The sequence below is a fragment of the Neoarius graeffei genome, chromosome 26 (genome assembly GCF_027579695.1).
Source record: "Neoarius graeffei isolate fNeoGra1 chromosome 26, fNeoGra1.pri, whole genome shotgun sequence".
Lineage (NCBI taxonomy): Eukaryota > Metazoa > Chordata > Actinopteri > Siluriformes > Ariidae > Neoarius > Neoarius graeffei.
In genome coordinates this window covers 52,266,325-52,290,600 of record NC_083594.1, presented here as the reverse complement: position 1 = coordinate 52,290,600, position 24,276 = coordinate 52,266,325, and the positions used below count along the sequence as shown (strand labels likewise).

At 42.4% G+C, this 24,276-nt stretch overlaps 1 protein-coding gene across 3 annotated transcripts; it reads right to left on the bottom strand.

Annotated features, from left to right (window-relative positions):
• Positions 1–1,587: 1,587 nt before the first annotated feature.
• si:dkey-202e22.2 (netrin-4) lies at positions 1,588–24,026 on the bottom strand. Of its 3 annotated transcripts, none has more exons than XM_060910643.1 (10): positions 23,706–24,026; positions 21,752–22,161; positions 21,085–21,432; positions 15,087–15,216; positions 14,478–14,666; positions 9,315–9,531; positions 5,131–5,258; positions 4,907–4,975; positions 2,773–2,943; positions 1,588–2,264 (listed from the first exon to the last, which is right to left on the bottom strand). In XM_060910643.1, exons 1-10 carry the CDS (start codon positions 23,770–23,772, stop codon positions 2,128–2,130), a joined length of 1,866 nt encoding a protein of 621 aa, XP_060766626.1. In that variant the 5' UTR covers positions 23,773–24,026; the 3' UTR covers positions 1,588–2,127. The 3 variants fall into 3 exon arrangements, with proteins under 3 accessions (XP_060766626.1, XP_060766629.1, XP_060766627.1); XM_060910646.1 differs by having other exon boundaries at positions 1,588–2,258; XM_060910644.1 differs by having other exon boundaries at positions 15,087–15,213.
• Positions 24,027–24,276: the final 250 nt, after the last annotated feature.

Below are 24,276 nucleotides of genomic sequence, written 5' to 3'. Positions count from 1 at the left end.
TTTGCTGGGACAGAGCATGTTTTCAACTGGGATAAGGGCAGGAGTTATTCTTACTCCTCTAAACATACCTCACTGTCGCCAAACAACTCCATTTTTTTTCCTCCTCTCTGACCATCAAGTTTCCTCCGGAAGGCTTTTTCTTTGTCCATGTGGTCAGCTGCGTACTTTAGTCAAGTTTGAAGGTGTTGGCCTTCTTTCTTGGACAGCAGCCTCCCAGTCCACAGTGATGTAAGGCTTGCTTGACTTTAGACAGTGATACTGGTGTTCCAGCAGCTTCCAGTTCATGGCAGGCCTGTGCCTTGGTGGTTCCTGATCCTCCGAACCACTTTCCTCTCGGCTGAGGGAGACAGTTTGGGTTGTCTTCCTGACCTTGCCAAAGTGTTGCACCTCTCAAGAACTTGTACTTGTCAAACAAACCCTTTGTTGTGCATAGAGAAGCTCCCAGCTGTCATCAATCATGATCATTAACAGGAAGTTAAGAGGCCTTGGCCTTTTCAAGTGAAGACGTTTTGGAACTCTCAGCACCACTGAATTAATAATCGAAGAGGGTGTATGTATATTTTTGATCATGTGTTGATTTCATTCATCCATTATCGATACGACTGATACACCTGGGTCATGGGGGTAACTGGCTCCAATCCCATCTGACTTTGGGTGAGAAAGTCAGTGTCCACTCTGATCAGCGTGTCACTCTATTTCATGGCAAATACAGAGACGAACAACCATTCACACTCGTGGACAATTTAGAGTAGCCTGTTGACCTTACCCGTGTCTTTGGACTGCAGGAGGAAACCTATGCAGGCACAGGGAGAACATGCAAGCTCCACACAGAAAGCCCGCAGTCGGCTGCAAGGTTTGAACCCAGAACCTTCTTACTGTGAGGCGGCAGTGCAAACCATGCACCACCATGCCGCCTGTGTTGGTTTCATAAAACCCAAAATAAATTAAGCCCTGACCATGAAATTCTTGGTTGAGTTTTTTTCCCTTTTCTTTTTTTATTAAAAGATGTTATGTAGTCATTCTACCACAGAAAAAAAAAAACAGTTCAAAGAAATCACTGAAAGGCCAATATTGCCATGAGATTCATGTCCATGATGAGTATATGAGGGTACTTCAAAAAGTTCTCGGCCTCACTCAGAAACAAGGGGGCGTAACTCCTATTTTGGGAGGTAACTGTACACGATAAAGCCTTGTATCACTGTCCAGAAAAACTCCAAATGAAAGAAGCAACCAATCAAAGAGGAAAGCTTCGAGCTGGCGTACTGTTGCTCCAGGACAATGCGCCCGTCCACACAGCACAGGTGGCAGAGGCAGAAGCAGCCAAACGTGGCTTTGAACTGTTGCCCCGTGCACCTTCCTCACCCGACCTGGCACCGTCTGACCTCCGTCAAACTGAAATCCCACTCGTGTGGTCGCCGTTTTCAGAGTGACGATGAAGTCATCCATGCTGCAGGAGGATCTGGAGGCTCAGGATGTGACCACCTTCCACGAAGGGATAGTGAAGCTTGAACATCGGTGGCCCGAGTGCATTGAAGTTAAAGGAGACTGTGTTGAAAAATAATGCAAGAACAATCTTTCTCCTGTGATGTTTTCTGGGTGAGGCCGAGAACTTTTTGAAGTATCCTCGAACGTTAACTTCTGACCACAACCGGATATGATAAGGTGTAACGTTGGACTTGATGTGATATTCCATCCCCTGTGACGCAGGAGTTTCATACTTATTTTTTTATTAAAAGTTTACAAAAAATAGATTAACATTGACCAACGAAACTCAAACAACTGGTTAAAAAAATCGAATATTATATACAAGAACATAACGGGCAGTTATTTCAATGCGACAAGTTGACAGGTCTTTGTCTTTTCGAGGCTTCCTATAACTGGTCTGAGAACTAATGCAGTACTTTGTGGAAACAATAAAAACAGCCAGGATGAACTTTGTATCAAGGTGCAGAATGACTCCACGTCCTCTGACCTTGTTCAGTGAAGGAGATACTGTAGGTCCAGTTGCGTTTCTCCGTAGTTCTGTTAACATCTCATGGTTGAAGAAACCAGCTGCGTTTGGGAGTTTGACATGTATTCGTTTTCAGTGTCAGTGTACATATGTATCTGTGCTCTTCAAGTTTTTAATCACAAGCAGCCCCGCCGCAGCGCCTCGGAGACGAGAAAGCCGAGTGTATTTGTCCACGGCGCCACCAGACTCTGCATGGTGACCAACAAACGGCCCGATTCTGCCTCCTCTGAACCCGCCAGAAGGTACTCTGCTCCTGGACACAAGTGGAAAAGCACCCCAGTGTTTATCAACTCTTTCCATTGCATCTTTAGTGTATGAGAGAGATTTCCAAGAATAAAAATTTCAACATGTTCCTGAACTGACGAACAGAAAACTCGACTGTTTACGTCAAACTTGATTCTCTGGAAATAATTCCACAAACTTGACGACAATATACTTTCGAAATATCCCTGCTCTCCAAGGCTTCCACTGCAGACTCCTCACTTTACTCTCGAACCCTTTCCTAGCTTTCTTATTCATCTCTATACCCTGCAAAAACACAAATCCCATAATTCCTTACTACATCTCCTTATACATAAATAGCCTTATAAATAAATTCGTTCCATATGATAGATATATTTTTTCCTCATTAAGATGGTAAATGTTGACGCAAAACATTTTGTATCATTTTTACATGAACATAAAACTGTATATGCCATTCTGTCAAATATTAGAGAAAACGTAAAGGAACCAGAACTATTTTTCCCGTTTTGGTACCGTACCTGGGTTGAGGACGGGGCAGGTGCAGCCGCGGCTGGTCCAGGACAGCGGGTACAGGCTGTGTGTGCCCTGAGAAAGCAGCACGACACCTGAGCGCAGCACTTTCCTCACCTTCACCTGCACCACCGCATGCGTGCCTTTATCGTGAGCTGACAGCACGCTGGCTTTGATCACTGCACGGGAGAGACGAGCCCAAGCTTTAGTATTTACGCCGTATTCAAAACACAATGACACAAATGTGAGCTGCACAGGCATATTAAAAATAAATCAGGTATTATTTCGTATATGCAGCAATAATTAAGCACAGGGCACAAAGTTTCCTGAGAAATAGCAGGAGTGGAACCCAACGTGGTGTTCTGCTGTTGGATGCTGAGATGCCTTCCTGCTCACCACGGTTGTAAAGAGTTGCTATATCCAGGGTGCGATTTGTCAAAAAACCAGAAGGGGGGATGTGTTTTTTTTAATCATGAAACGTCACAAAATTAAGGTAACAATAGGCTAACAGCTCAATAACATCCGATGATGTCAAATGAATAACACTAAATGAAAACGAACACTAAACCAGAGATAGTAAATTCATCTTCCTATCTCTCTGACTAAATACACGAACACTCACACAACAAAGTTCGCATTGCTTGTCGCGTTGCTGTGATGTTTCTCTCCCTCCGGATTAAATGGACAGTGACTCGAAAATCACTAAAATACATGAATACTAAATGAACAGTTTGCTCTGATGGCGCAGTTCACATTGTGCGCAGCTTTCCGATTTAAACTGTTTTTTTCTCATCCTTATACTTCCTGTTTCATGGACTGTAACGGATTTGCTTATTTAGTAATTTTAATACAGAATTTACTTTGCAATTATAATCAGACACTCCAACGTCCCCCCTAAAAAAAAAAAAAAAATCAGCCGTGAAAAAGGCGGCATCCGCCAAAAGGCGCGCTGTTTGCATCCCTGCATAGAACGCAAAGATATTGATATTATCTACAATGTATCTATTTGCTGGGGACGTTCGTGAACATCAAAGCTGCCACTTCGGGTCATTTTGAAAGTGAGTGCAATGTAGACGATAGAAAACTGTGTCACAACATGCCTGTCATGTCAACTTTTTTTTTGGTTTGTTTGTTTTATTGACGGGGTTGTCCCTGAGGATTTTTTTTCAGCAGAGATAAAAACCAGAGGGGGGGATGATCCCCCCCCATCCCCCCCAGCAAATTGCACCCAGGCTATATCCTTCCTGGCAAAAAAGCTCGAACCAATCTGTCCATTTTCCTCTGAGCTCTTTTATCAACAAGGCGTTTGTTTCCACCCACAGAACCGTCGCTCACTCAAAAATATTTTTTGTTTTCTGCACCGTTCTGTGTAAACTCTAGAGACTGTTGTGTGTGAAAACCCCAGGAGATCAGCAGTTTCTGAAACACTCAAACCAGTCCATCCAGCTCAAATCAACACCCATGCCACAGTGAAAGAAAGTCACACTTTGAGACACTATTTTTCCCATTCTGATATTTGAACACTGTGAACATGAACCGAAGCTCTTGATTTGTATCTGCATGATCTGATGCATTGCGCTGCTGTCAAGAGATTGGCTGATTAGAGAACTGCACCAAACAGCAGGTTATTTCTCATCTCATCTCATTATCTCTAGCCGCTTTATCCTTCTACAGGGTCGCAGGCAAGCTGGAGCCTATCCCAGCTGACTACGGGCGAAAGGCGGGGTACACCCTGGAGAAGTCGCCAGGTCATCACAGGGCTGACACATAGACACAGACAACCATTCACACTCACATTCACACCTACGCTCAATTTAGAGTCACCAGTTAACCTAACCTGCAGGTCTTTGGACTGTGGGGGAAACCGGAGCACCCGGAGGAAACCCACGCGGACACGGGGAGAACATGCAAACTCCACACAGAAAGGCCCTCGCCGGCCCTGGGGCTCGAACCCAGGACCTTCTTGCTGTGAGGCGACAGCGCTAACCACTACACCACCGTGCCACCCCAGCAGGTTATTTATTTATTTTATTTATTTAATTTTTTTTAAACGGATGTTCCTTATAAAGTGGCCAGTGAGTGTGTATACATACACACTATACTGTATGTTTTGGGAATACGTGTGAATTTGTCTGATCTTACCATATGAATGTTTCATCCTGCACAAATCCGATACACTCTTCACCTTTCTTTCTTTGCAGGTGCATTTCCCTGGAAAGTATCATCACACACACACACACACACACACTAATTTATACTCATTTATAATGTGATTGGCTTTCAGTGCTCTCCCTAACATTAAACTACAAGGGAGAAAAAAAAAACGAGCATGTTTCAGTCTGTCCAGTGTGCGTTTGTTCGCTTACCTGTGTAGTACAGCGCAGAGAGAGTGAGCTCGTTGGACCACGACTTGTTCTCCTCATGGGGATGGAAGTGAGCGAGATCAGGAATTTTACCTCCGAGGGGAATGTTGTAAAACTCTCCACTGGTTTTGCTGGAAAGAGACATAGGACATGGCATAAGATACATTTTACTAATGCATAATAAATAAAAATAAATACATGACAAAACAGAACATGGAGTGGGGAAGAAAATGGGCCAAACCAGCAGAAGTTTTTTTTTTTTTTAATTTTAAATGCGAAAGATTTTGACATTCTCAGTGTTGCTGCGTGTATAATCCAGGCCCGCAACTGCCTGAACTTTCGAGCCCCGATGATTTGAAAAACAGCAGTGGTTTGCGTTTTATTCATGTTAATGTGCGCAGCCTGATAAATAAAATCGATGCCATTCGTCTCTGGGCTAAAATGACTGATAGTGACATAATCGTCTTGTCTGAGACTTGGCTTAAATCTTCTATTACGAGCAATATGATTTACATCGATGGGTATACCTTATTCAGGATGGATCGTGCGAATAAAGGAGGGGGAGTAGCTTTATATGTAAAATCCTCCTTGGACTGCTGTGTCGTTGAGGCAATAACTAAGCCGAAGTGTTTTGAACTGTGTGCCATCAAAGTAAATCTCCCTAATGGCATTCCCTTGACGGTAGTAGGATGCTATCGCCCACCATCGGCAGTAGCTGGAGCAACTGCGCTTCTGTCTGACTTTTTGAACAAGCTCTCTAACGAGTATATCGTTCTGGGGGATTTAAACTGGGACTGGCTGTCGTCGTCTTCTGTGTTGAGAGACATATGTGATGCGCTGAATTTGACCCAACTAATACAATCACCTACTCGCCTTAATTTAAAACGTATGGACAAATCTACTTTACTTGACGTCATCCTGACCAATGCTCCACACAAATACTCTGCGGTTGGTGTTTTTTGTAACGATGTCAGTGATCATTGTATGGTTGCTTGCGTCAGGAATTGTAAAATGGTTAAGACCAAGCCACGGTTTGTTTTTAAACGAAATCTTAAGTGTTTTAATGAACAAGCATTTTTGCATGACATTTTCCATAGTGATTTAAATTCAGTTTGTTTTATGGATGATGTTGAAATAGCCTGGGATTATTTTAAGAAAACTTTTGTAGCTATAATTGATAAACACGCCCCATTTAGAAGATATAGAGTAAGGGGCAGGGACAATCCCTGGTTTAATGACTGTATTGCGACCGCCATTAGAGAGCGTAATGAGGCATGGGTAAAAGCAAAAAGATATAATAGTGATGCTTGCTGGTTAAACTACAGGGTATTAAGAAATAAATGCACAAGACTAATAAAGAGTATAAAAAATGAGTATTATCTTAATTTAATAGAGGAAAATTTCAATGACCCTAAGAAATTCTGGAAAGCAATTAAATCATCCTCGGGTAATGTGCCACCTCCTACTATTCCTGAATATTTAGTGACTAGCCAGGGAGAAATTAGGGATAAACAAAACATGGTAGACACTTTTAACATGCATTTTATTAGTGCTGGAATTGCTATTCAGTCGACTCTTCCAACCAATTTTATTAATAGTATAATGACTGTCCCAGATCCAAACTTAAGTTTAAATAGTTTTAATTTCAGCTCTATATCTGCCTGTGAAGTTCAGAGGGCTTTGCTTGGATTGGACTGTAAAAAGTCTGCTGGCCCTGACCAGATCGAGCCTTACTTTCTTAAGACTGCTGCTAAGTTGATTGCTGGCCCTATTGCCTCCATTTTTAATCTTAGTTTACTCAGTGGTTCTATACCTAAATCATGGAAGTCTGCATTTGTCCTCCCACTTTTAAAAAGTGGAGATCCTTTTGTATTGGACAACTATCGCCCAATCTCCAGATTGTCTGTGCTGGCTAAACTGTTTGAAGCTTTTATAAATGAGCAGCTTAAACATTTTTTAACTGAAAACTCCATTTTAAATCCTATGCAGTCTGGCTTCCGACAAGGCCATGGTACAGTCACAGCCGTAACCGTAGTCACAAATGATATTTTAAATGCCTTGGATAATAAGGAGTCTTGTGCTGCAATATTTATTGACCTTTCTAAAGTGTTTGATACGGTGAACCATGACCACCTTCTGAAGCGATTAAAAAGCATAGGTTTTAGTGGTACTGTATTAAGGTGGTTTTCAAATTATCTCAGTGGTAGAACACAATGTATTGTTATTGATAACTATACTTCATCATCATTAGAAGTCTTTATGGGTGTCCCACAAGGGTCTGTTTTGGGCCCAATTTTATTTTCTATTTATATAAATGATTTAGGTAAGAACTTGAAGCAAGCAAAGGTGCATCTTTATGCAGATGACACCATTTTGTATACCACAGCTTCATCAGTGAATGATGCATTTGCACAACTGCAGTCTGCTTTTAATCATGTACAAACATTTCTTATTGAGTTAAGGTTGGTACTGAATGCTAAAAAAACAAAAATGTCTTTTACACGATCACGCTCTCCAGCTAATATTGGTGTGTCAACATTAGATGGCACTGAAATAGAAAGAGTATCATCATACAAGTATTTAGGGATTTGGTTGGATGATAAGATGTCTTTTGGTGTACTTATTGAGAGCCTCTGCAAGAAATTGAGACCAAAGTTGAATTTTTTCTTTAGAATGAGGAAGTGCTTTTCTTATCATGCAAGGAGAAGGTTAGTTCTAAGCACGTTCTTGTCAGTGCTTGATTATGGGGACACATTATATATGCACTCCAGTTTGTTTTTACTTAAAAAACTGGATGTGTTGTACCATTCAGCCCTGCGTTTCATCACTGGTGTATCAGCCGGGACTCACCACTGCACTCTTTATGAAACTGTACAATGGTCTTCTCTCTCTCTCCGAAGGAGAATCCATGCACTGACTTTTATTGCTAAAGCCCTAATGGGTAAACTACCCCTGTACATTTTTAATTTGCTTTCTTTTCATAATAGTGTTTACCGGACAAGGTCATCAGGAAAAATACTTTTACATGCTCCACAAACAAGATCAGAACTTGGTAAAACTGCCTTTTCTTCATATGCACCAAAGCTTTGGAATGAACTTCAAGCTACTTTAAATCTTGAAATTCTTCCACCCATTAATTCTTTTAAAGACCTTTTAAAAGCAACATTAACTGAGCATTGTAATTGTTTTTAATATCATTATTTGTTTGCCGTGTGCTTTTTTAGTAGTCTGTGTATACATAGGCTGTTAGCATTGATTTGTTTTTGTCTGTTTAGATGTGGTGTAGCTGTGGTTTGTTTTATGTGTTTTATTGTAATGTAACTTTTTAGCCGCCTATCTTGGCCAGGACTCCCTGGAAGAAGAGTTATTGTAACTCAATGGGACCATTTCCTGGTTAAAGAAAGGTTAAATAAAATAAAAAAAATAAATTTTATGATTTGGGATTAGAACTGTATTGCCGATCGTTGTGCTCCATGATAATCTGAATTTCATTTCTTTCTTAATCTGGATGTAATCAGTAAATCCTGTTAAGAGAACCACAGAAACTCGGGTGCCACAACTTCTACCACGTCCTAAACCGGAGTATCTTTATTTCTTCTGGTTGATCTTAAAAAACAAAAGACGCCACACACTTCTGGTCACCCAAGCCCTCCCTTTCTAAAATGATATTTATACATTAATCACTGGGCGGCACGGTGGTGTAGTGGTTAGCGCTGTCGCCTCACAGCAAGAAGGTCCGGGTTCGAGCCCCGTGGCCGGCGAGGGCCTTTCTGTGTGGAGTTTGCATGTTCTCCCCGTGTCCGCGTGGGTTTCCTCCGGGTGCTCCGGTTTCCCCCACAGTCCAAAGACATGCAGGTTAGGTTAACTGGTGACTCTAAATTGAGCGTAGGTGTGAATGTGAGTGTGAATGGTTGTCTGTGTCTATGTGTCAGCCCTGTGATGACCTGGCAACTTGTCCAGGGTGAACCCCGCCTTTCGCCCGTAGTCAGCTGGGATAGGCTCCAGCTTGCCTGCGACCCTGTAGAACAGGATAAAGCGGCTACAGATAATGAGATGAGATGAGACATTAATCACTGAGGAATATGAGTCAGAAAAGGAATCTTGTGAAAAGTAGACCAGCTGTATCAAAAAAAAAAAAAAAAAAAGTGAGAAATGATGAGTTGCAGAAGATCAGCTCAAGATCTCACCTTTCAAAGCAGTTACCTGTAACGGGGTCACAGGTCAGAGGACATGCGCAGGGTCTGCAGCCCTCGAGTCCAAAGCCCCAGTGTCCAGGCAAACAGTGACTACAGCTCGTCCCTCCGACACCAGGCTTACAGGGGCACTGCCCGCTCCTGGGGTGACACCAGGCTGCCTCGCTGTTGCTCCCGACTGTCACCGAGCCGACTGGGTCGCACCAGCAGCCTGGGGTAAGAGTAAGTACAAAAAGATGGAACATATTTCGCATTTTGGATATTCTGTGTGATAAATTTTAGCACAAATTTCAATACAATCTGAGGTGTGTCCACTCATTTTCTCTTCAAGCTCAGGCTTTACTGCATGGACCACACAGATAATGTGCTGAATATTTTATATTTCCAATGTATAAACATCTTGAAACTCGTTGCCATTTTATCTGGTGCAAGACTGTTATTCCTTTCCATAATGTCATCAATATTTATAAAATTTTATTCGCGTGTACTTGGAAAAAGTTTGTGGTTTTAACTTCTGTCATAAGTTAAAGCGAAATATTGGCCATAAAAGAGAGTTTTTTGGACTCAAGTTGGTCGCCGCTGAAAGAAATTCATGTGCGAAATGGCGGATTTCTCAGGTATGTTTAAAACTTATAATTTCTCCTTTTCTACCTTTATTATTTGCTTAATGTGTGAAGATTCTTGAAAATAAATACAGATATATAAATACAGATATATGCACCATTTCGCACGTGAATTTCTTTCGCCAGAGACCAACTTGAGTCCAAAAAACTCTCTTTTACGGCTAATGATTCACTTTAACTTACGACAGAAGTTACAGTGGTGCTTGAAAGTTTGTGAACCCTTTAGAATTTTCTATATTTCTGCTTAAATATGACCTAAAACATCATCAGATTTTCACACAAGTCCTAAAAGTAGATAAAGAGAACCCAGTTAAACAAATGAGACAAAAATATTATACTTGATCATTTATTTATTGAGGAAAATGATCCAATATTACATATCTGTGAGTGGCAAAAGTATGCGAACCTCTAGGATTAGCAGTTAATTTGAAGGTGAAATTAGAGTCAGGTGTTTGTCATCTCACTGATTGAAAATCAGGTGTGAGTGGGCACCCTGTTTTATTTAAAGAACAGGGATCTATCAAAGTCTGATCTTCACAACACATGTTTGTGGAAGTGTATCATGGCACAAACAAAGGAGATTTCTGAGGACCTCAGAAAAAGCCTTGTTGATGCTCATCAGGCTGGAAAAGGTTACAAATAAACCATCTCTAAAGGAGTTTGGACTCCACCAATCCACAGTCAGACAAATTGTGTAGAAATGGAGGAAATTCAAGACCATCGTTACCCCCCCCCAGGAGTGGTCGACCAACAAAGATCACTCCAAGAGCAAGGCGAGGTCACAAAGGATCCCAGGGCAACTTCTAAGCAACTGAAGGCCTCTCTCACATTGGCTAATGTTAATGTTCATGAATCCAGCATCAGGAGAACACTGAACAACAATGGTGTGCATGGCAGGGTTGCAAGGAGAAAGCCACTGCTCTCCAAAAAGAACATTGCTGCTCATCTGTAGTTTGCTAAAGATCACGTGGACATGCCAGAAGGCTATTGGAAAAATGTTTTGTGGACAGATGAGACTAAATAGAACTTTTTGGTTTAAATGAGAAGCGTTATGTTTGGAGAAAGGAAAACACTGCATTCCAGCATAAGAACCTTATCCCATCTGTGAAACATGGTGGTGGTGGTAGTATCATGGTTTGGGCCTGTTTTGCTGCATCTGGGCCAGGACAGCTTGCGATCATTGATAGAACAATGAATTCTGAATTATTCCAGCGAATTCTAAAGGAAAATGTCAGGACATCTGTCCATGAACTGAATCTCAAGAGAAGGTGAGTCATGCAGCAAGACAACGACCCTAAGCACACAAGTCATTCTACCAAAGAATGGTTAAAGAAGAATAAAGTTAATGTTCTGGAATGGCCAAGTCAAAGTCCTGACCTTAATCCAATCGAAATGTTGTGGAAGGGCCTGAAGCGAGCAGTTCATGTGAGGAAACCCACCACCATCCCAGAGTTGAAGCTGTTCTGTACGGAGGAATGGGCTAAAATTACTCCAAACCAGTGTGCAGGACTGATCAACAGTTACCACAAACGTTTAGTTGCAGTTATTGCTGCACAAGGGGGTCACACCAGATACTGAAAGCAAAGGTTCACATACTTTTGCCACTCACAGATATGTAATATTGGATCATTTTCCTCAATAAATAAATGACCAAGGATAATATTTTTGTCTCATTTGTTTAACTGGGTTCTCTTTATCTACTTTTAGGACTTGTGTGAAAATATGTTGATGTTTTGGGTCATATTTATGCAGAAATATAGAAAACTCTAAAGGGTTCACAAACTTTCAAGCACCGCTGTAAAAACACAAACTTTTTCCAAGTACACACGAAAATTCGGGTAAAAAAAAAAAAAAAGACAGTAGAAAAGGTAAAAACCAGCTATTATAGAAATGGATTACTTCACATCGCCAGTCAAACTCTTATGGTTATCAAGGAATGTCAAGTTAGCTTGCCCACCACGGGCTTGTTGCTATGGGGAAAATTGACACGTGACCAATTCCTGCAAATGGCCTATTAGCTTTGTAGCTCCAGGGCAAAACTAAAGACACTTCACACACCAAATACAGTATGTTCTGAATCACTGACCACATTTTTGGGAAACAGGAAAACTGTACATTTAATTTGAAATGAAGTATTTTCATCAGCCCTGCGATGACCTGGCGACTTGTCCAGGGTGTACCCCGCCTTTCGCCCGTAGTCAGCTGGGATAGGCTCCAGCTTGCCTGCGACCCTGTAGAAGGATAAAGCGGCTAGAGATAATGAGATGAGATGAGTATTTTCATCTGTTCAAACCCTTTTTTGGTGTGGTCCCCCCCCAAAGTCATGGCAGTGTAATGCCAAAGTTTGACCAGCAGAGGGCGATGAAACAAATAAATGAATGAATGAATGAACGAACGAACCCTTTATTATCACTAGTCACAAGTACCAGCGAAATTGACCATCAACCTGTCCTTACATACACACAATTGACAGAGGGGGAGTAGACAGGACAGGAAGACAGGGATGAAAAGAAAAAAATACAGAGTAACATGAGGAGAGGGGAGGAGAAAAAAAAAGCAACCCTCACACTATGCTCCTATGAGGAGTACAGTGTGGGAACATTAAAAAAAAACACCTCGGCACATAAGCACAAAATAACACAAGTACACTTTACAACATGAAAACTCGGGACTTGAGGGGGGGAGGGGAGGACGTAGAGGTAACCCAGCGCAAGCAAGCAGCCGTTCGCTCCTGCAGCCATGATGGCGCTGGTCACGCACCCGCTTGTCACACTGGGGGTAAAAGCGGCGACCGCGGGAAGTCGGGGAAGGAATACGAGAGTGTCTCACAGCAGTGACCTTCAGGGGGAGATGTTGTCCCAGCAACGGCCTTGGCCGAGGCCAGTGCTGTCTGAGGGAGCCGAAAGCAGATAAGATTGGGATTGTTTGGTCTTGGGGCGAGTAGACACATTCTTTTACACGACCACTCTGTCTGTCCATTCTGTCCATTCTGGTCTCCTAATCAATCCATTTCTTTTGCAAAGCCGAAAGCTTCTCCATGATGTCATTCATGTTGCGGTTCAAGTTCTGAATAGCCACAGTCTGAGTGCCGACAGCTCTGCCCACCGCTTCAAGCATGTCGGGCAGCTTTATGGGGCTTTAAACAGCTGTCACCATTGTCTGATTTCCTCGATAAACCAGGGCAATGCCTAATCCGATCAGCAAAAGTCCTGTAATCATGGTTCCGAATAGGGAGATGTCTTCAATGTCCTCCACAGAAAAACGTTCCGGCAGGACAGGCGGGTTCCCCCGAACCCAGGCTTCTTGTTGAGAAAACTGTGTCAATTTCGTTAGGAGACCAGTTTATCAATTCCATGATTTTTTAGTTTAGAGAGCAGTGCGGAGAGAGTCTCTCAAAAGTATAGACAGACGAGACAAAGAAGCACAAGCAGGGAAAAAAGGGAGAGGAGAGCAGAGGAATGTGACCGCCTTCCATGAGAGCATGGAGAAAAAAAATGAAACTTCTGAATTCCCAACACTGAACTTCCACACAGATGAAACATTTCTCTGATGATATTTTGTGATTTCTGAAGCAGGGACATTTGATCATCCTTTTAAAGATCTCATTTCTCACAAGCCTTAATTCCATCCCAAAAATCACATCCCTGGCTCAAATACTTCAATTTACATGAACGTATTTTTATTCGAATTCCAGATGAACTGAACTGAGACACAGGAGTAGTTTACACAGAGCAGGGTTGTGATACTAAGGTTAAATCTAAATCTAATTAATCGTATAATCGTTTTTAAAAAGAAAAAGAAAAAAAGAAATTGAGCATTTTTAGATTTAAATTCAATTACAATCTGACAAGTAATCATCTCAACCTTCCAATATGTCAATGAAATGAATGAATCCAGACGAATAGATCTGATATTTCTTATTCTGTGATTGAAACAAATGTGTTAATTAAGCCTCTTCTTCAACATTTATTCTCATTTGGAGCATGAAATTGTCCAGATAACGTTTCTTCTTGGTAGAAATGCATTTAAAAAAAACCCCAAAAGTATCTCCTCCAAGAACAAGACAATTCAATTCCAAGCATTAAAGAAAAAGAAAAATCTGGAAATACACATAATAATCTGATACGTTATAAATGTGTGTTTTGCCATTTTCAATATAAGAAACTGATATCAAATCAAGAACAGCATGTTTTCTCATGTCTGTCTTGCTGAAGCCCAAGGCTACGAGTCTCCTCTCCACTTACCCCTCAGTATTTATCTGAAATACGAAAGTATGTATGATGGTATGATGTGCCATCAACTTAATCCTATCCAATTACAATTTTATATTATTACACTCTTCAGCATTTAATTGCCCTTTATTAAAAAGCTCTCTTTGTTTAATAAAGGTCAGATGCATGTTGTTGCACGTAAGATGATACTGAATGTGTTTGCATCGTATTTTGCGTGTTGTAGCAAGTGGCAAGCGTGCGGTAAACTTTGTAATTCCTGTGAACCCTGCACATGAGAAAGAGTTCCTGATTCTCTCACTCACGTGTACAGGCTTGAGGCGAGTCGAAGGGTCGAGCCGGGTGGCGTCGGTATCCTGGGCGGCAGCGTTGGCACCTCCGGCCCGCTGTGTCGTGCTGGCAGTCATCACAAACACCTCCGCTGGTGCCACCTGTGGCGCTCCACACTCGCTGGGAGAAGTGACAGCTCTGCGCATGGCCGTGACATTCACACTCTAGATAGAAAGAGGAAACAAAGAAAAAATTAAGGACGACTGAAGACTTTCCGGTGGTGGAAAACATACCGTTACAAAGCACCGACACTGGAGACTCCGTCCAGAAATCTCACAGAAAACTTCAACTTCAATTCAAATATCTGTTTTTCTTTGTTAAATAACAATGCATTTTTTATAAATGGTTTATTATTAGGTTTAGATGACCAGACCGGTCCCTGTGTAATTTGTTACGATGTTAGATGTGTTAGAATGAGCACATGAATATTAATAATAGCAAACCGTGATTCAAATTACAGCCGTCACAACTGTCAGAGCTGCTGTTAAAGAAAATGAATCAACATGTTCTGACCAATCAGATTCGAAAACTGGCTTCTCGTATCTTTTCAAGCATTCAAGGCGGTACCCAGGTAGTGCACATACTCCGACAGGGGTTCGGTTCTCCACTGCTGCCGTTGGCTGCTCTCCAGGGATGATCGTTGTAGAGAGGAGCACATTTCTCACAGTGAACGCCAGCTGTGTGGTGGGTGCAAACACACCTGCCTTGCACCTGCTTCACACACACACATGCATCAGTTATTATAGTTTTGAAATTTTCATTAGTTTTTATTCAGTATTTTTTAAATTTCAGTTTAGTTTTACAAGTGCATAAGTATTTTTATTCTCATTTTTATTTTGAGGAATTGACCACTTTTAGTTTAGTTTTTATTAAATTTTAGTCTTAGCTGTAGTTTTTCAGGTATTGCACAGCCATAGATATCCCATATTATTCTACCCACATTCACTGGATATGAGCAATCGCGCGCTCTGATTGGCTACTCTACTACTCGGCTATCAGCTCATATACTGTGAGTAGAGAAAAACAAAATGGAGGAGCATGTTGCTGAACCAACCGAGGATGAAATAAAAACTCTACTCGAAAACAAAACCCCAAAAATTGTGATCAAGTATTAAAAGAAACAGAAACAGCTAAAAGGATGTAGTCCCGTCTCCCCAATATCGCCTGTTCCACACTCCAGCCCAGTTGGTGGCGGTAATGCACCTTTAAGTTGGTTTGTCAACTGCCAAAAAAAAACCCTAAGGAAGAAGAAGAAAACTCCCAAAACTAGGGAAAAAGCAACAAAATATGGAAAAAAAGTATTTGATGGTAAAAACTAGGGATGTTAACCGATGACCGTTTGACCGATGGTTGACCGAATCAACGTCAACCGGTTAAATTTTTTTGGTTGTCGGTTAAAAAAAAAAAATCAATCGTTTTGAAGCTGCTGATTTTGGAGCGGAGAACCTGGAATTCTGTGTTGTAAACGCTTGGGGTATGCTATGCGGTGTAAGGACGACAGCTGACAAATCAGAAACACCCATTCAGTCATGTCCCGCCCTCCCGCCCCAGTTGAAGACAGCTGCCACTCGGCGAAAGAAAAGTCTCAGTGTTGGAGACATGCTTGTGTTTATGAATAAAAATTAGTGATTTTCGGAGTGGGGTATTTTGTAGACCACAGTGTTTTCTATTTCAACTTGTTTAAACCTGTTAACTTGTTAGCCTATGTATTTCAAAGAACAACTGTTTTTTGTGTGACCCTTGACAGAAGTTGACTGTATTTGTGAAAAATAAAGTATCAGGCTAGACTTTTTAGCTTACAAATTACTATTCTGTTTTTTTTTTTAATTATTATTAGAATGCACATGGAGTTTAGTCCTGCCTTGGCCAGTGCATTCTGAAAGTATGTTTCGGTCTGTAGCCAACAATGCATGTTATTGCAGATCATATCTCTCCACACAAACTAAAGGCGCAGATGCCGACTTTTGGAGGGAAGGGGAGAGAATGAAATGACAATGGTGTCTGGAGGGGGAGTGACAAACACAGTTTTTACGTCTGTGAGCCAAGTCGGTGACGGCTTCAGAGCAACTTCAATACCATGCAGTAATGGCGTGTTGATATTGGTAACGGCGTTATAACGATTGTAGCTAATTAATTAGATTACCCGGCGTTATAACAGCCTTTATTTTAACGCCGTTATTCCCATCACTGAATGTTATGCACTTCTTCTAGCACTTGACTTTATTTTCAACGCCATCATGGCCAACTGAAACTGTCTCTAAGCTGGAGCCATTTGTCGTCCGCTCCAGTACAAACCCCTCGACATCAGTGCGGCGTTTGACTAAATGTTTCGCGCTGTAGAAAAGGTAATGTGAGTGGAGGGCAGCGACTAGGACTGAATGTGCGGATGCTCGCGGTTAGATTTAGAATAGATTCTAATAATTCCAATTCTAGAATTTTAAACTCATAGGTTAACCGACTTTAAAGGATATGGGACATGAAACATAAATGCACGCTATATCAGTTTCTTTCCATTAAAAATATGAATTAATTGCATCAACAAATACAAAATCATCTATTAAATTCAGCAAAATCATTATATTCGTGATGATTATATGGCATTTCTGCTCGACTTCCGATATGCATTTTCTACAACCGGAAGAGCCGCTGTCACGTGATCATACGTCACAAAAACTTTCGGGCACAGCACAAGCGGGTAGATGAATGGAGAAGTGGATGACAAGAAAATTGTTTTTATAGTCTTTAAAGTACATTGGACATCATGGTGTATTGTGCTGCTTATGGTTGCAATAATTCCAATGGGAAATGCCCTGGAGTAAGTTTTTTTGCATTCCCCAAGGACCCGAAGCTGAGGAAAGTGTGGGCTCACTACTGCCGTAGAAAAAACTTTGTACCTACTGTTTCCCACAAACTGTGTTTGGACCATTTCACAGAGGATTCTTTCAACTTTAATACTCAGGTACTGAACGAAATTAATTGCCAAGCCAAATTTACCTTCACTCGGAGTTGTACCATTATTTTTTAGACAGGGCGGACGAACCAGGGCATTCGCCCGCCTGGCCGTGCCCGATGAGGAGCGCTCTCGGCCGGCTTGGGAGGCAGACGGCAGCCCCTCCTGGAAGTGTGGTTTTACCATGGGCCTCCTGCGGAAAAATGCCGAGGTGCATTCGCTAAGCGACTGAAAGCCAAGCTAAGGATTAGTATTATAATTTTGGGTGTATCAATTATTGATTATCATAATTCTGACTCGTTTCGCCATTTTGAATGTTTTCATCTCGGACTCTGGAAGCATTGTATCTCAATCAATCTCGAAAAATATCAGCAAAAAAAACCTAGCTCGCAACGGACTTTAGCTAGATCTATGATGAACTTTCAATGTATGATACAAAAATAATACTTCTTTCAACAGATCATTAGCCTTTGAGCAGAATTGTTTTTAACTTACCAGGAAGTGTTATCGAGCCGACCGCTTTCAGTTTCATGGGGACTGAATGAACCCTCACTCTCAGAATCATCTGACCCGTCAGAGTAAAGACAAGATCCATGTTCATGTGAATTTCCAGCTATCGGTTCGAATTGATAGGGTCTAACTTCACATCTCTGTGAAACATCGGGAATGTCACTGTCGATGGTGTCCATTTCGGTAACCTGTTTACATTAGATTCCCAAGCGCTGGCTCCTTGGAAAGTTTTTGTTACGTCACGGGTCACGTGACCACCTAGCTCATTAACGAATCCTTGTTTTATGCTGATGTATAAAAAAACTTGAATAATGTGATGATTTTCACATTTTTGACGCCCTGCAGTGATTTAGATGGCATTTCTTATGTCCTTTATACATAATTATGCCCAGAAAAAAATCCATGTCCCATATCCTTTAACCGGCTAATGAGGCTCGGTGGTCGGTCAAGATTTTTTTTAGTTTTCGCCAACCCTAGTAAAAACATATTTTTTTTATTTTTCAAGAATTATTATTACCACATATTTCACAAATTGATCCCATCATTTCGCCAGTTTGTTTACATTCTAAGAGGAAATGTTTTTGTCTGACGTTTTGTATCAAGTTTTTATTTATCGAGTTTGCAAAAAAATGCTCTGTTTCTCAAAATCCACTGAATGTGGATAGAATAAAAAAAAAAGTTATTCTACTCAATCTTGTCGTAGATGGCTTATGGCCAACCCGGTGCTAAGCGCCTCGCTGGCTCTCAGCTCATGTACGACTCGATTTCTTGGAATAACTATTAAATAACTAGATGTGACACAAGTTGCTTCCTTCTGACACAATCAGACGCCATAATGGTGTTAGGTTTTGATCTGTCTGTAGCGAAAGATGTCGAATAGACAAAGTATCACTACGTTCACACTGCAGGCTGAAGTGACTCAAATCCGATTTTTTCGCCCATATGTGACCTGTATCTGATCTTTTATTGACAATATGAACGACACAGATCCGATTTTTTCAAATCCGACCCAGGCCGTTTGGATATGTGGTCCTAATTCCGATTCCTATTCGATCTTTTCATATGCGACTTCAGTCTGAACCGCCAGGTCGCATTCATCCGACTTACACGTCATCAACAAGCCACAAACGTCACTATTCTACGCTGAAGTAGGCAGCGGGTCTCTCAAAAAAAGTCACAACAACATGGCTTTGATGTTCCTTTGAACGGAGGTTGCAGTCACTACCCCGCAGAACGCCTGAGCCAAAACCCTTTCCCTCTTCCTTCTCAACCTCCTCCTTAACATCAGGCTATTGTGCATGTTCTGGCTCCGTCGCAACAACAACTGCATCATCGCCAGGTACTCCATGCTGGCTACTGTCATACACAGGAAACTTTAGGTTACTTCCGTAAACACTGGCCATGCTCACTGCGTGTGACGTCGTCGTATCCTGCAAAGCGCATGCGGAACACTTTTAGGTCGCTTTTCGTTCATACTGAGGATCACATACAAGTCGCATATATTTGTTAATGTGAACGACCTCACAAAAAAATCGGATTTCACAAAAAAATCGGAATTGAGCATTAAGCCTTGCAGTGTGAACGTAGTGTATGATGTAGGAATGTGGAGCTCTGCCACAAAAGAGATTCTGCCTCACGGATATCTGGGAGCAAACAGTCACTGGCTCAGACACAGCTGCTCAGGGATGTTTCTCAATTTACTGCAGGACAAACATGAGTATACAGTATATCACATTCGAGAGTGTGTTGTAGCTATGTGATTGGATGATGATGATTTAATTGATGAAGCTAAGTTATCTATTTATAACAAATGGGTGAAGCGTTACATCACTGGTTTAGACGCCACAGTTGTATGAAAGAAGAGAGACATGATGTACCATTACATCACCCGTCAGGATCATAGTCTTATGAAAGAAGAAAGACATCACAATGAAGGTCAACATCACCTTCATTAAGCAGAGAGCAGAATGTGCGAGCGAAGGTCAATCTCAAGGATATGATTACTTGTGCCAAAACAAGTAGCACTCAGGACCGCATGTACCAATTTCAAGAACAAATAGCAATCAGAACAGCCTGTTCCAGTTCAAGCATTTTTTTCTTCTTGACTATATCGATGGAAATAAGTGTCTTCACCAAAATAATGCTTCACGACAGGAAACAAACAGGAGAGTCAGCGAGCGGTATTTCATCTGTTTATCTCCAATATGAAGGAACTCTGTGTTTTCTCAACTTAATAAAACTGGACATTATGACAGGTCAGACTATCGTGTGTTTTATTGGACATCTTTCTGATCATGAATTCTCGAGGAAGCTGATTTTCCCTTCAATTCTATTTCCTTTTAGTTCGTGTTGCATTGTTCGTTGTTATTTTTCATTCAGTTTTCGGGGGGTGGGTTTATTTTTCTTCAGTTCACAGAACTATTTTATCACTGCTAGTTTTAGTTCTAGTCTTAAAGTGCCATTCTACCATTGGATGTATTCTTTGGCATAAAATACAATATATTTTGACAACATATATAAATGGTATCACTAGATAGAGAAATCTTTTAGCTTCAAAATGATATATCAAACATAATTTTTTGACAACGACAAGTATATTAATTTTGCGACCAAAGTCACCTACCCTTTTACTTTCCACGCGTGATGTCATCGGCAGGTTCCCCTTCTTGTGTACCACGTGACGTGTGACGTGGCACATATTATCAGCAATGGCGGATAGAACACGATAAAAATAATACCAATAAATCTAGCTAATACCAATAAATCTAGCTGAAAGATTAACTCAATTTTTCGCGATTTTTTTGGCCCCCATATGAGGAGAAATGACTCTCTCACTTTGGGGGTTTCCTGGTCTAAAAATAGACCGACACGTGGTACACAAGAAGGGGAACCTGCCGATGACATCACATTTCACTACCGCGCGGAAATTAAAAGGGTAGGTGACTTTGGTCGCAAAATTAATATACTTGTCGTTGTCAAAAAATTATGTTTGATATATCATTTTGAAGCTAAAAGATTTATCTGTCTAGTCATGTTGTCATAAAATATATTGTATTTTATGCCAAAGAATACATCCAATGGTGGAATGGCACTTTAATTTTCGTTTTCTCACTCCAGCTTACCACACTGCTGCTTTGCAGGCTGACTTGTCCTCCAGGAGGAAGGCATTGCTCTGCATGTCCATGACACAGGCACGTCCCTCGGACCAGGAGCGAGAAGATGGCATAAGGAGCAGAATCAGAGCGTGTGGAGTTACAAGATGACTTTCTGGGAACTTTGTGTAAGAATCGGAGGCTGGGCACTTGTTGTGGAACACTGCGCTGCCCCCTAGAGGAGGTGAGAGGGGGAGCAGGACAGTGATGGGGTTTCAGGAGGCGGATTCGCAGGTTCGTGAGGGTCAGTACGGACAGGGCTTCAGGACTATAGGGGTTGTCCATCTCTCTGCCCTGAGCCATGGATCGGAAAATCACCTGAGGGGGGAAATCAAGGAACAGATATCATGTTTGGACAGAATAAAGCTTACTTTATTTATAATCATATAAATGCACAGAGTTGAAAAGATTCACAAATTCAGATCAAGGAATTCAAACATCAGTGTGAAGAAGTCTGACTAATTCTCTTGAATATCTATCATTTTGAAATCATATGAATTGTCTTTAGAACTGAATTTGTTCAGTAGGCATGGCCTCTGTTCCTGTCAGTCCCTGTATGGTAAGTTGATTCTGAAGCAAAGCGAGACCTCCAGCAGCAGTGATCACTGCAACAAGACTAATAACTCAAAGAACTTGCCTCTCCCCCAGAACATGGCACAGCGCTGGAGTATCTGGACGTGCAGAGCGCCTCCTGCTGGCTAACATCGTCAGGGAGCCCAAAGGCAGAGCTGCAGTTCTCAGCAAACACCTTCAGTGCATCCCAGGTGCGACCAAAGTCCTGCGAGCGCTCCAGGCTCATGGCAGCAGGACGCGGCGAGCGGAACACCATAATCACATGGGTCAGGTAGAACCGGTCTTCCAAGTCCAGACGGACCTCGTCCTCGCCAGCTGCTGTGGCCCCCGACTCCCACCACGTGTCCGGGTGGAGAAAAGGATCGTCCGTCATCAGCGAGCTGTTGGAGCAGCAGGATGACTGTGTGTGAAGAGTCCTGCCACTGGCCAAGTTGCCCAGAGGAGGGCTGCAGGCGTGGCCCACACATCTGGAGGCTGGATTAAAGGGAAGGAAAGAAACAATCCAACACACACACACACATTTGAATGATTAATGCTGTGATAAAACATTAAATAAAGGTTTCCCAGCTTTGGCTGCAAATGGAACCCATTTCTGTAATTCAACATGGTCAGGGCCTGCAGTATCGCAGAGCTCCATTTGGCAGCCAGAGGAAGCTGTCGGTTGGGATTGTGTCAAGAAACGATCAGCTACTTTCTGGAATGTGAGGCACAGGAAGAACCAATACGAGGATGTAGTCTGATCGTGCTTTTATCTGCCTTGTACGTGCATATGGCCGACACGCGACAAAGTTCAATGATCTACGGGTGCTTTTCTTCACTGGAATAGTTACTTCAACCATGTAAAGAACCAGGTAATTCAGCATTTTCGGACTTTGCATTGATTCAGCACATATGACCTCGAGGCTGGATTTGCACTCGTGTTGAATTCACTCCAGTGATCATTAATGCAAGCGACACAACGACATGTCGAGGACTCGCAAAGGTCGCCAGCTGAGAAGGGATTTCAGCTTGGAGCTTTGGTTGATCAGCTTTATGTTTATGTCAAAGTCATAATCTATGTACAGTATTTAATATGTACCAAAAATTCTGCACCATGTATCTGCTGGAAGCCGTTATGCATCATTGTATTCACTGGATATCTATTAGTAAATAAGTAGTATTGTGTAATTATAAAAATTTCGGATGATTCCATAGGGACTTGTGAGAATTTGGGCCCTTACTGTCTGTAAGGAGTTCCCTCTCTCTCTCTCTCTCTCTCTTCACCATAACTATGTGGGTTTCCTCCAGGTTCTCTGGTTTCCTCTTACCTGGTGCCTCTAAATTGCTCCTAGATGCGAATAAGTGTGTGCATGTTGACTTGAGGGGCGGCACGGTGGTGTAGTGGTTAGCGCTGTCACCTCACAGCAAGAAGGTCCGGGTTCGAGCCCCGTGGCCGACGAGGGCCTTTGTGTGTGGAGTTTGCATGTTCTCCCTATGGGTTTCCTCCGGGTGCTCCGGTTTCCCCCACAGTCCAAAGACATGCAGGTTAGGTTAACTGGTGACTCTAAATTGAGCGTAGGTGTGAATGTGAGTGTGAATGGTTGTCTGTGTCTATGTGTCAGCCCTGTGATGACCTGGCGACTTGTCCAGGGTGTACCCCGCCTTTCGCCCGTAGTCAGCTGGGATAGGCTCCAGCTTGCCTGCGACCCTGTAGAACAGGATGAGATGAGATGTTGATTTGAGATGAACAGGCGTCTTATCTAGGGGTGTGTTCCTCCCTGCCTCATACCCAGTGTTGCATCCAGAATAGGTTTAAGATCCACCACCACCCTGACTAAAAATAAATCAAGCTCATCCGTGCAAAGTGTGTGCACTGTTCCTGCTATGCTCAGAAGGTGTTTTATCCTGTCCCATTTTTCACTCATCAACTGGGTAGAGGGGTGCCAAAACATTATGCATCAGAGCAGATCATCTCCAGCTCTACAAAGTGGACGTGATAAGGTAGCAGGTAAAGAAGTGTAGAGAGCAGAGCTCCTCACCTGTCACGCCGTGCAGAAATCCCAGGAGAAGCATCGCAGCCCGGAGCCGCTGCCGGAAGCGCGTCATGCTGGTTCGAGTCTCCGAGAACGTCCTGGCGCGCGCGCACGCACGCACAAGCCGGTGTTCAGATCACAGCGCGAGCGGAGCAGCGCTCTTCATCCTCTTCTTCATCGTGCGCGCGCAGTGCACATAAAGCCCACAAGTCAAGATCCGAGTGCACATCTGCGCACACGCAAACATTCTCCAGTGAACGCGATCAGAATGAGTGGAGCTCCTCAGTGCACCTGTTCATTCGAACCCGCTTCTTCCGGTTCCACGCTCGAACCCTGTCTCTGGATTCAGAGCTGAGACAACAATAATCATGTCCCCTCCTGCAAAGCGCACTCTCTTTAAGATGCGTCCCCTTTTGTGCAAGACCAGCCCTCTGAGTGAGGGTGAAATGAACAGGAGGAGCACAGCGCCGCACTGAGGACATGAGCAGAAGTGCATTCACTGCGCCCCAGACTCTGGGTCTGTCCCAAACCGAGGACGACACCTTCATGCTCTCAGACACAAAGGGACCAAACTGTA